Source organism: Bos mutus, chromosome 27 (genome assembly GCF_027580195.1).
Source record: "Bos mutus isolate GX-2022 chromosome 27, NWIPB_WYAK_1.1, whole genome shotgun sequence".
NCBI lineage: Eukaryota > Metazoa > Chordata > Mammalia > Artiodactyla > Bovidae > Bos > Bos mutus.
Window position 1 is genome coordinate 21,651,679 of NC_091643.1, and position 13,588 is coordinate 21,665,266.

The 13,588-nt window shown below is 43.5% G+C and overlaps 1 protein-coding gene across 7 annotated transcripts in view; it reads right to left on the minus strand.

The window, feature by feature from the left end:
* DLC1 (DLC1 Rho GTPase activating protein) overlaps positions 1-13,588 on the minus strand; it is a 443,006-nt gene that overhangs the window by 25,592 nt on the left and 403,826 nt on the right. For all 7 annotated transcript variants that reach the window (XR_011462861.1, XM_070364153.1, XM_070364152.1 and 4 more), the window contains one exon: positions 4,138-4,209. Coding sequence is in view for 5 of the 7 variants with exons in the window: in XM_070364153.1 (XP_070220254.1) it covers positions 4,138-4,209 (72 nt within the window). In the remaining 2 variants the exon portion in view is untranslated. The remainder of the gene's footprint in view (positions 1-4,137; positions 4,210-13,588) is intronic.

Genomic DNA, 13,588 nt, shown 5'->3' on the forward strand with positions numbered 1-13,588 from the left:
TCCTTATTTTCAGTCATCAATTTTCCAGAGATTATACTTATAAATACCTTTTTTTTGTTCCAATGTTGAAAACTAACATAATGAGTGTTGGGGTCCATTCTTTTTTCTGAAGGCTAAAGTTAGTGATCCTGTTCTCTGAATGGTAAGACAGACAGACCAATGAAATAGCTAGAGCTTAAAGAGTCATGAAGAAATTTATAAAATTCAATATTGGAGGGTTTACCTTTCTTCATTACCTCATAGACCAAATGATTAGGGAAATGATTAGTGGCACCCCTATAGTAGCAATAAGAGAGACTTCTAGTAAATGTAAATGATTAGTAAATAGAAGCAAAACCGATTATAAAGCTGTTTGAAGCTTCTGGCAACTGTATTTCACTTTGAACAGACACCATGCACTCTAAGTATTAAAGGACAAAGCTTATATTAGAGAATACGCTTGTATACTTAATACATGTAAATCATAAAGTTAGCACGCCCGTTGAGTGCATCTGAGACAGCAACTTTGTTATTTTAGCAATTCGAACTCAGTGTGCCCAGAGCTATATTTTAGATTATTTTCCTGACCCAAATTAACTTTAAAATTCTGTTTAGAAGAGAAATTCTAGGAAAAGTAGGGACTTGTGAAATAATTACTTTTTGTTGTTGTTGTTCAGTAGTTCTCAGAGTTCTTCAGGTTAGGATCTAAACTTCCAGCTTGGGTTTAAGTGCAGGATGTATATATTGTCAATGACCAAAATAAAGCTAGGAATTAGGAATGAGTGTGGTGGTATGGGGTGTGTGTACCTGCCCCGCACCCAGGGGCAGGACAAAGGAGAGAAATTACAAATGCTTAGAACAATGTCTAGTACAACCTCAAAAGTAGACTCAGGCTTCAAAAGACTTATAAACATCAAGGGACCCCCAAACTGTAACTTGCGAAAATATAGTCTGTCTCTTAGGATTTGGAAAGATGTAAGCAGAGACCGGAAGGGGATCTCAGCAAAGATACACATCACAAGAAAGGGCTGCTTGGCAGCAAATCAACACTAAAAATTGACATAATTGAAGGAAATTTAATTTCTAAACAGGAGAACAAAAGGACAAGCATATTCCTGCCACTGCAAATGCAATTATCTTTCCACATCTCCAGTAGAGCTGTGAACTGAAAATCCAATAGAATGCTTGGCCGCCCCACCCCCACCCCCGCCAAAGCCCTACTGAGAGACAGAGGTGCTGTAAATGGTACCAGGTCCAAAATTCTCCTACGGGAACAGTAAGCAACTCCACATAATACACACGCGGGCTAACCAAACACCTTAAAAGAGAGAAAGAAAGGAAGGAAGAAGGAAAAGGAATTGGAGATATTCTGTGAAATGGAGGAACAGTAAGATATTCTACATAGTCTAATTATAAAATAATTTTAAACCCATCTTCATGGGGAACTATCATACATTCAGTCTGGGCTACAAAGAGGAAGAACAGGCATTATTAATGAAGTAATGAGTTAGATTAGCTGAGTGAGCTAAGGATATAAAAGTGATCTCTGTGGTTTCACCCCAGTTTGCTTCTGGGGAGCATCCCTACTCCCTCCATTTCCCTCTTCAGTGCAACCTGCTGCAAGGGGACTCCCCTGGTGGTCCATGGCCTGGGACTCCATGTTCCCAATGCAGGCGGCCCAGTTCAGTTCCTGGTGGGGAAACTACATCCCATAAGCTGCAACTAAAAGCCAGTGGAGCCAAATAAATATGTCCTAAAAATGCAGCCTGTTTATCACGGGAGCACCTCCAAGCTGACAAACTGCATCCATTTAGCATCTGTTGTTCTTCAGTTGCTAAGTTGCATCTGACTCTGTCACCCCATGGACTGTAGCACATCAGACTTCCCTCTCCTTCACTATCTCCTGGAGTTTGCTCAGACTCACGTCCCTTGAGTCAGTGATGCCATCCAACCATCTCACCCTGTTGCCCTCTTCTCCTCCTATCTTCAGTCTTTCCCAGCATCATGGCATTCTGTTCATTTATTAAAGAAGAATGCTGGTGACCAGTAGATACAAGAGGGAGCCCACTGCCATTGCTACAGGAAGCAGCCTGCTTGTAATCATCCTAGAAGGATGGGAGAGCAAAAGAAACATCTTAAAATCACTATTTATTGTGAGAAGAGTTGAACATCCCTGGTGAAAAGACTGGAATGACATCGTTTAACCTGGCTCTTTCAGCAGTTCTGTCACACAATGCCTGTCTCACAGCATCTCCTTCCTCTTAAGTGGTGAAAAAGATGTATTCTTTCAGTGTAAATCAACTAAAATTATGCTTGTTTTTGAGATATCTGGCAACCTCTTAATGGTGTTCTTTGAGGTATGAACTGTTTTATTTCTACAAAATCTGCAGCATCTACCCAAGTGGTGGACACCCCTGATGGTGCAGAATTAATACTGGCTTGTTGATTAGCTGAATGGATGGTTGGATGGATAGATGGCTGGACAGATGAATGAGAGACACTTGGCAATAAGAACAATAAGCCTCCAGTTTGAATGAAAAACCTCTTCCTCCCTGCATTATACAGAGCACACTCTGCCCACCCCAAGCAGCCAAAGACATGAGTGAGACTCAAGGTGCTCAGCACCCTGTTTCAGCATTCAAGTGATGCTCAGGGTGCTGAGGAAGACATGAAGAACCAGCAAAAAGCCAGCCTGAAAGTGAAAGTGCTAGTCACTCAGTCGTATCTGACTCTTTGCAATCCCATGGACTGTAGCCTGCCAGGCTCCTCTGTCCATGGGATTCTCCAGGCCAGAATACTGGAGTGGGCTGCCATGCTCTTCTCCAGGGGATCTTCCTGACCCAGGGATCGGACCCAGATCTCCTGCATTGCAAGCGGATTCTTTACTGTCTGAGCTACCAGGGAAGACACTAAAAGTCAGCCTAGATCTTGACTTTTTTTTCTTTAAAAGGGTCCACTTTTTTCTTAATTAAAAACTGAATGACTCAGGAGAAATAATAGTGATCAAATGACAATCTAAGGAAAAGTGAAAAGTCTAATGACAAAGTAGGGAAATATATCTATGACACATGACCAACAAAGCCTCAGTGTTTAGAATAAAGAACTGTTATAAATTATCAAGAAAAGCACAATCAACTCAAGGGAAAAATAGGCAACAGATATTTCACAGAAGAGCAAACACATATGGCCAGATGACATGAATAAATGTGTCTTATCATCAATAGCTAGAAAAATAGCAGTCAAAATTTGTAAGATACCATTTTATATCCATTTGAATGGCAAAAATTAAAGTCTGGCAATGTCAAGGGTTGAGAGCATGTGCAGAGACAGGATCTTTTTATATTATATGGAGGGGTGGGATCAGTACAGGAACTTTTCAAAAACTTCCATTACAAAGTTGCATGTACATCTTTTCAACTACCCAGTAATGCTTCTCCTAGGTATGTGTGTCGGAGAAGGCAGTGGAACCCCACTCCAGTATTCTTGCATGGAGAATCCCATGGATGGAGGAGCCTGGTGGGGGCTGCCGTCTATGGGGTCGCACAGAGTGGGACACGACTGAAGTGACAGCAGTAGCAGCAGCAGGTGTGTGTGTGTGTGTGTGTGTGTTATTCCATGATGGTTACTTTGGCCAGGGGGCGGCAGAGTGACAGGAGACTGGTAGGTCTGCTGCTATCAAGGTCCTGGCTTTTTTCGGTGGTGGTGGTTTTAGGTGCTTGCTATATTTTTTCCTTCATGAAATATTCAAGTAAATAATAAAATATCTGAAAAAAAGTTGCAGATCAATAATAATCATATACCAAGGATACGCTTATGGCCATTATAAAGGAATGGCATGGGACTTCTCTGGTGGTCCAGGAGTTTGGAATCCACCTGCCGACGCAGGGGACACGGGTTTGACTCCTGGCCCAGGAAGATCCCACATGTGGCTGAGCAGCCGAGCCCGTGCGCCACAGCCGTTGAGCCTGTGCTCTAGAGCTCATGCTCTGCAACAGGAGAAGCCACCACAGTGAGACGCCTGCGCTCCGCAGCTAGGAAGTGGCCCCCGCTGGTTGCAACTAGAGAAAGCCTGTGAGCAGCAACGAAGACCTAGCGTAGTCAAAAGTAAATAAATGAAAATTAAAAAAAAAAAAAAAAAAAAAGGCGCTTCCAGCTTACCTTCATAAAGCTGGGCATACTGGGGGAATCCTGCGGCTCGGAGCCAATCACAAGCTTCTTTGGCTTCGATTTCTAGAAGAGAAGAGAGGACAAACAAACATGTTAGCTGTGTGGAACTCTGCTTCTTCTTCCTTAATAAACTCTGGTTTAGCTACATAATTCCCTGTTGGAGAAGGGATGAGCAAAAAACAAAACCCACTTATTCAAATGGTTTAAATTTTTTGCATCTTTTTGGACTTTAAAAGATACATATAATTATCCATCTTTCCTTTAAGAAACAAAAATGGAGTCTCAGCAGTAAGTCCCTCTGCACTGCTTCTGTGCTCTGGTTACAAAGAATTACAAAAACAGGGCATCATGAGAACAGTTGAAAGAGGATTAAACAATTGATTTTAGGTCTGGGTGGCTTAACTTCGTTTACTTTTCACATCAATAGAAGGCCACCAAGTACATCTGACACCTTGGAAGAGAACTGGCTTGACCCGATGGGATGCGTGCAGCGGCCTGTGTGCTGTGAAGGTGCCTCTTTGGGTCTATCAGGCGGCACAGAGGCGCTGGAGGGCACTAAGCCGATGAACCCCACAGTCATGGCAGGCTGAAACGCCCGAAACAGCTTCTGGCACCCTGTGGTTAATATCTTATAGACAGTACGGATAAATAGTACAGCCAAGAGCAACTGACATGGTGTTCAAATTCATTCAAGCCCTGCTTCAGATCAGATCAGATCAGTCACTCAGTCGTGTCCGACTCTTTGTGACCCCATGAATCACAGCACACCAGGCCTCCCTGTCCATCACCAACTCCCGGAGTTCACTCAGACTCACGTCCATCGAGTCAGTGATGCCATCCAGCCATCTCATCCTCTGTCGTCCCCTTCTCCTCCTGCCCCAAATCCCTCCCAGCATCAGAGTCTTTTCCAATGGAGTTTCAGGTTTAGCATCATTCCTTCCAAAGAAACCCCAGGGCTGATCTCCTTCAGAATGGACTGATTGGATCTCCTTGCAGTCCAAGGGACTCTCAAGAGTCTTCTCCAACACCACAGTTCAAAAGCATCAATTTTCCGGAGCTCAGCCTTCTTCACAGTCCAACTCTCACATCCATACATGACCACAGGAAAAACCATAGCCTTGACTAGACAAACCTTTGTTGGCAAAGTAATGTCTCTGCTTTTGAACATGCTATCTAGGTTGGTCATAACTTTCCTTCCAAGGAGTAAGCGTCATGGCTGCAGTCACCATCTGCAGTGATTTTGGAGCCCCCAAAAATAAAGTCTGTCACTGTTTCCACTGTTTCCCCATCTATTTCCCATGAAGTGGTGGGACCGGATGCCATGATCTTCGTTTTCTGAATGTTGAGCTTTAAGCCAACTTTTTCACTCTCCTCTTTCACTTTCATCAAGAGGCTTTTGAGTTCCTCTTCACTTTCTGCCATAAGGGTGGTGCCATCTGCATATCTGAGGTTATTGATATTTCTCCGGCAATCTTGATTCAAGTTTGTGTTTCTTCCAGTCCAGCGTTTCTCATGATGTACTCTGCATATAAGTTAAATAAACAGGGTGACAATATACAGCCTTGACGAACTCCTTTTCCTACTTGGAACCAGTCTGTTGTTCCATGTCCAGTTCTAACTGCTGCTTCCTGACCTGCATACAAATTTCTCAAGGCGCAGATCAGGTGGTCTGGTATTCCCATCTCTTTCAGAATTGTCCAGTTTCTTGTGTTCCACACAGTCAAAGGCTTTGGCATAGTCAATAAAGCAGAAATAGATGTTTTTCTGGAACTCTCTTGCTTTTTCTATGATCCAGCGGATGTTGGCAATTTGATCTCTGGTTCCTCTGCCTTTTCTAAAACCAACTTGAACATCAGGAAGTTCACAGTTCACATAGTGCTGAAGCCTGGCCTGGAGAATTTTGAGCATTACTTTACTAGCGTGTGAGATGAGTGCAATTGTGCAGTTACGACCCCATTAAAACTGACTCACAGAGGAGTTCGGGGCACAGTCATTAGTTTCTCAGTTTGCACAAAAAATATTCTTTCAACCCTTCTTCCCACCTTCCTCAGATCCGCAGAGTACTTAGCGTGTAAGGCTATTCACTCATTTGTAAATGTCTCAGTATTGCTTAATTTACTCCACATTCAAATGTTCATCACACTTTACTCCTCTGAGCCAGATAGGAGGTGGATAAGCCATCAGAGAGAAATATATATATGTCTCACTGTAATATATATCTCACTTTTGTGCAGTAACTTTATTGTTTTAGAGAATAGGTTTTAACTTATTATTTCATGAGTTCTTTGAGTCTTTAGAGAAAAGAGAATTGAGAACACTCAAATTCATTAAAACAAGTAAGGATGGCCTTACTGAATGAACATGCCAAAGAAAAAAGCCTGTTACTATCTTTTGATAAGTTAGTTAATACCCAAACAAAACCACTTATGGCAGCAGAGAGGCAATAAAAGACAGGGCAAGGTTTATTATTCTGATGAATCTTTTCAGAGTGGCGATGAAAGTAGCATCATAAACACAAGATTCAGGACTGAACTTGGGGTTTTGAAGGACAGAGTGGCTGGAACGTGTCACTCTATTGACATTGAAGAATCTCAATCTCGATACTGAATCAAACAATGTATCAAATTGTCCAATGAGAATTATCTACACTTAACAGTTTTTCTTGTATTTATATCCATACCTCATTCAGTAAGGAATTAAAGAATCTTTAAATAAAATCATAAAATAAACATTTCCCAGAAAACTGTATTGCTGGAAAAACATATAAAAGTTCAACATTTTATTTTAAGAGATGTGGAAACTACTTTCTCCTCTACCCCCATGGCCATGGCACAAAGATAGACATGGAGAGAAAAGAAGCTAAACGTTTGTTTTTTAAAAATATTTTAAATATCTTGCTTCTTCTACTCTCTAGAGGTTATTTCCATTCAACAGATTGTTAGATGTCAAACAATAGATTGTTAAAAAGTATTTGCTTTCTACCTATTTTACTTAATAAGTGATGAATAGCCACAAATTCTCAACATCTACTTTTTCTGGACTATATTCAGACATGCTATCAGATCAGAACACACACACAAGCCTTAACTGGACACAATTCTCCAGCCAGCATCACCACTTATTTAGAACATGTTCCTGATTTCTTATTAAAATGGCTTCATGCCAAGAGGCATGAAAGATGTATGGCATTATTTTTTCTAAAGAATGTTTAAATTTATTTATATAATACCTAACAAATCACAAAGTGTTTTCACATATGTGCTGTGCTTGGTCGCTTAGTCGTGTCCGACTCTTTGTGACCCTATGGACTGTAGCCTACCAGGCTCCTCTGTCCATGGGGATTCTGCAGGCAAGAATACTGGGGTGGGTTGCCATCTCTCCTCCAAGGAATCTTCCTAACCCAGGGACTGAACACAGGTCTCCTGCATTGCAGACAGATACTTTACTGTCTGAGCCTATTCATTTAAAGCCACTTCAGATCAGATCAGATCAGATCAGTAGCTCAGTCGTGTCTGACACTTTGCGACCCCATTTATCGCAGCACGCCAGGCCTCCCTGTCCATCACTAACTCCCGGAGTTCACCTAGACTCACGTCCATCGAGTCAGTGATGCCATCCAGCCATCTCATCCTCTGTCATCCCCTTCTCCTTTTGCCCCCAATCCCCCAAGCATCAGAGTCTTCTCCAATGAGTCAACTCTTTGCATGAGGTGGCCAAAGTACTGGAGTTTCAGCTTTAGCATCATTCCTTCCAAAGAAATCCCAGGGCTGATCTCCTTCAGAATGGACTGGTTGGATCGCCTTGCAGTCCAAGGGACTCTCAAGAGTCTTCTCCAACACCACAGTTCAAAAGCATCAATTTTTCGGCGCTCAGGCTTCTTCACAGTCTAACTCTCATTTCCATACATGACCACAGGAAAAACCATAGCCTTGACTAGACGAAACTTTGTTGGTAAAGTAATGTCTCTGCTTTTGAATATGCTATCTAGGTTGGTCATAACTTTCCTTCCAAGGAATAAGCATCTTTTAATTTCATGGCTGCAGTCAGCATCTGTAAAGCCACTTCAGGAATACATAAATGCCTACTGATGTCGTTACTCTTATTCATTTCCCACCACTAAGAAAAAGAAATGTCCCCAAATGACCAAAAATTGATCTAAAAATCTGTTCACATACCCACTCTTCTTGGGGGCAGTTGGTTAGAAAGAAACGATGTGACTAAGCCAAGATTTGCATCTTGTGCAGATAATTTAATGGAAGGCTTACAATGGCTAAAAAGCAGCACTTTCAAGAACTACAGAGATCAGTAATTTTACCTGCCTTTTCCTTTCCCTAATATAGATGAGAATGTCTTTCTTTTAGATATCAAACCATGGGAAACAGACACGCCTCTATTTAGTTTACATTTAACAGTGTCCACTCATGAAAGTTTAGGATGCATAATAAATGAGAACCTGTTGCTTCTATAGAAATCAGAATTAGAAAAACTGTAAAAAGCTGTCATTGACTTTTTAATAAATGGGATAGTTACTGACTTCACTCTCACCCCTTTGTAGTTACCAAGAGAAAATGGTAACAATCTAAGATCCATTTTATTTAATATGAAAAGAACCCATGTCTCCTACCAGGTCAGGTAGGGATTTACCCTTTCTAGTTCCCTCCTGATCCAGGCCACGACTTCCACTCTTACCCTAACTGAAACTCCAGGTCTCCTGTTCTCTTTCCTGAGACTCCTGCCACCAAACTTGCCTCATCAAACTTCCTCCATTACATTTTTGATCTTGTGTCTCCTGCACAAACTTCCCTGGAGCTCCTGCTCCACTGCTTAGAAAACAAGTCTAGACATCTCCCCGGGGTTTTTAAGGTTCTCCACGTGGCATGGAACTGTTCAGCTCCCTGTACCTGCTCCATACCCCAGCCAGAGTAAACATGATCCTTCTTCACCCCCCAACACATCCCTGGTGGAAAATACTCTCCCATTTTCTCATTATCAAATTTTACTCATCCTTCAAGGCTTCAGCCAAGTGTCACCTCCTATAGGCAGTCTTCCCAGATGCCTCCCAACAATTCCATCAATGGTTAACTTTTATTGAGCACTCACTATGTACAAGGCCCAGTTTAAGCACTTCAAAGGTGTATGAATTCTCTGACTCCTCATATTGATCCTAACACGTGAGTTGGGAATATCCCTAAGATATGAAGATGAGGGAACAAGTGGAGAAACAACCACTTCTTGCCATTCAATTGCCATAGTGTGACAGAGAGCAAAGACTTGCAGAAATAAGCAACCCCAATTTCCCTGGAAAAAAAAAAAAATCAATGAACAACGTTAACAATATTAAGCCAAACCATGTGAATGCAGCATTACTACTGTCAGGCGAAGAGCTGACTCCTTGGGAAAGACTCTGATGCTGGGAGGGATTGGGGGCAGGAGGAGGAGGGGACGACAAAGGATGAGATGGCTGGATGGCATCACTGACTCGATGGACATGAGTCTGAGTGAACTGTGGGAGTTGGTGATGGACAGGGAGGCCTGGCGTGCTGCGATTCATGGGGTGGCAAAGAGCTGGACACGACTGAGCGACTGAACTGAATTGAACCGGCTCTCGGGACAATTTTTTTTTTTTAATTCCCCACCAGGCACAAGTGCCATCAGAAACTGAAAATGCAGTGGAAATACAATGATACATTTAGATCTGGGTTTTCTCTAAGCCAACAACAGACAAACGTGTTAAGGAGGAAATAGGAAATTTTTATTGGAACCAGCTTCAGTAATGACTTGTGTTAGATGAACGAGGTTCGGGAGAACCTTTGGTGTCTCACTGGGAACCATGAGGCCGTATCTGCACACTTCCTGGCATGATGGGGTGACCCTAGCTTCCCCTCACCCCTCAACAGTAAGTTAGAAATTCCCCAACTCCGTCATCGTTCCGCGGAACTCGCCATCTCAGTGGTTGAGCAACGATCGGGTCTGAGCAGGATGTGAGTACTTCCACCTCCCCTCTGCTCTGACTTCAAGGTGGAAACTCTCATCGAGCTTCCTGGCTTCTTTGTGATTTGCCCTGTGCTTCCAAAATCAGGCCTCAAGGCAAATGCTCCACGGAATGCATCTCTTAAATACAATTCTAAGGAATCGGGAGGAATGTAAGAAAATTCAAGCACGTTCCGGATTCCGTGGATTCCCCTAGGCGGGCAGACTTGCAGGCACAGATCCATAGAAACGCGGATGCTTTACCAGCCGCGGAGAAGCACGTGGCTGTGTGAAGGCAGGCGCTGCTTTCTGATCTAAACCATGATTCCTAACCCCGGTCACAAACATTCCTTCAAATGGAAGGAAGAATTACTTCAAAGGATCAGTTCTCCTGCCTCCATTCAGGGCACCCACTTTACAGGACTGCCATACAGCTGGGCACCAACAGGCCCACCTTCCCTGGCAGGTGGGTTTCTCAGGGGCAGAGGAGCAAACCACCAGCCTCAGACACTTGACCTCGGAGGCTCTGAGCCCGGGTCCTGGCGGCATGACCTGGGGGAGTCTTCTAACCCGCCCCTACCCCCTACCCACGACTCCCAAGTGTTCTCATTTTCTCCACCTAGAGAGGATCCGACAACATCTTTTTAAAGAAGCTCCTGCTGCTAAGTCGCTTCAGTCGTGTCAGACTCTGTGCGACCCCATAGACAGCAGCCCACCAGGTTCCCCCCTCCCTGGGATTCTCCAGGCAAGAACACTGGAGTGGGATGCCATTTCCTTCTCCAGTGCATGAAAGTGAAAAGTGAAAGTGAAGTTGCTCAGTGTCAGACTCTTAGTGACCCCATGGACTGTAGCCCGCCAAGCTCCTCCATCCATGGGATTTTCCAGGCTAGGGTACTGGAGTGGGGTACCATTGTCTTCTCTGAAAGAAGCTCCTAAGTAAATGTAAAGGTAGTCAGGATCGGGGACCACTGAACCAGGTAGCATTTCTTCATATTCCTTTATCCCAGACTCTTTCTTCCCAAGGTATCCTAGCATCCTTCCCACAGAACTCTGATAACCCTTGCTCGTCCCTACCCTCATGAACTCTCTCCTAGTCCAAAGGGCAGGTGAGCCCTGGATTGGTCTGTAGGAAATACATGATTTATGTCATGTCATGTCATGTCACTCCTCTGCTCAGAATTCCTAGATGACTGCCACTACCTTTCAGACATGACTCCTCAGCAGACCCCACAGCCATCTTAACTCACCCTCTGCCCAGCCATTCTGCTCACGGAAGGCCTCCAAATGCAAGCTCCACTCTAGTCTTCCTGAACTCCTTTCGGGTCCCAGGATGCACAGGCTCTACATCTCCTACCTCTCTTGCTGCAGATAAATTCTCCCTCTGTACCCCATCAACCTCTCTCCCTCTCCTTCCCTGGACAGTGAATATACCTACTAGAAGCTTCTTAATTCATTCATTTATCCCGAGAGACTACTATTTCCACATTGGAAGCACATTTACATTTGTTTGAAGGCTAAGAATCCATTGACATTTGACTGAGAACTACGACTTAAACCCCTATCTCTTTGCAATTAATAAAAATAAATGTTTAGCACACGCACACACATGCTGCCAAAAGACTGGCTACTGGGAATTACCTATGTAAAGTGAATTTCTAGTTGGGCTAAGTCAGATAGCACAATGTATATGCTAATAGTTATTAAACTCTTCTGTTATCTAATCACAGCAAAGATTATGACTAGCCACTAGCAACATTCCTACCCTCAGGTGCCTAAAAAAAAAAATTCTAAACATCTGCTGTGCCTCTTCTCAAAGAGACCAGAGAGGAAGCTTCTGCAAGACCAGTCAATATAATTCAGTTCCTGGGCCATCTGGCCTTCCAGTAGCTGACCCAAATCCACCTTTAGATATATTCTAGCACAGCCACACATTTACGTGCAGCGAATCACCCTTCACTTCCCTGTTCAGCTCAATATTTATTTATTGCACATCCAGGGTCTGTGCTGCCTGCTGTGTTCAGGGACAATCAAAGACACAGGTCGCTGCCCTGAAGCAGGAAGCCAAAGGGAAAGGTAATTCACAATTGAGGATACTCAGCTGATTCTCTTATGAATGAGCTGGCTTCCGAAGGGCTCTTCTGATATCCATGTATTTTAGTCCCAAGGGACTCTGTCCAGGCAGCCCCCAAGAGTCCTCGTTTCATGGATGAGAGCCAGACTTCTGACAGCGGCTGCCGTGCCCTCGCGCCTTCCTCCATCCTGTTACCCCAAGGCCCCCGGGCTAACTGACCCACCCTCACAGGCTTCTTCTCACCCACCCCATGCTCCCTCTTCTGCTTCATCTTTTTCTTCTCCCAAAACATTTATTATGTTTATGTTGTCTCTGCCCTCTGTAAACTCGCCGAAGGCCAGTTTCTTTGCCTGTTTTACTCTTTGATATATCCCAAGCACCACCAACAGTGTGGGATACATACTAGAACTGGGGGCTGGGAAGACTCTTGGAACTTGTCCATTTTTTCCTCTTTACAAATGAGGAAGCTGGTCCAAAGTTTAGCCAACAATAATTTGCTTACGGTCCCAGAGGGCACCCCCACCCCCCCTCACCCGACCAGCCCTCACTCCTGGTTAGAGAACTTTCTGCACGTGGCAGTCTTGCCCACAAAGATTACCCTCACTTTGAAATCACTAGACTGTTTTCAATACAAGTAAGAACTGGGAGTTTTGAGGGAGTTCTCTTTTAAGTTTTTTTTTTTCCTCCTACTTGAGATTCAGAGGCAGATACATTGCTTTCTAGTAAAGAACATTCCTAGAAATAATATAAAGGGAGGGGGGCAGGACCCATTTTCCCTAATGATGTGATGACAACTTAATAAATGGCTCTGCTTTAAAGAAGGGACACATAAGGCAAGCCCACACCTGATAGTCTGCACAGGAGTCCACACTCCAGCATTGTAGAAATTAAATCAATTCAAGTTTCCTTTGGGGATCACTGAGTTCAAGTGTTTGCAAAACACTATTTTTAACACACAAACCAGGAAAAAAGCACATAGCTCACATCAAAAAATATATGCCCTTTCCGTGCAAAGGCAAACAGCTCTGGATCCATTTAAGCTCAGGCAGGACTGGGTGCTATCACTCCAGGCTTGAGCTGATCCAACTGTTTCCAGGAACAGAAATCATCTCCCAGTGAATCAGAAACTGGCACTTACTACCCAGCACACACACAAAAATCAAACTTAAATGAAAATAAACTGTTAAGGAAATGGATATTGCATCCTCACATCTTTCTACTTCACTGCAATCTGAGGTGGAACAAAACCCGCCTCCATCTACACACTCTCTCTCTCTCTTCCAGTATTCTGCACCACATATTCATGCCTTTCAAACCACCTGTTGCTAAGAAAAAAGATTTGAAGTAGTTTCTTAGATGATAACTGGATAGATTAGGAAAATGATTTCAAGAGAGGAAGCC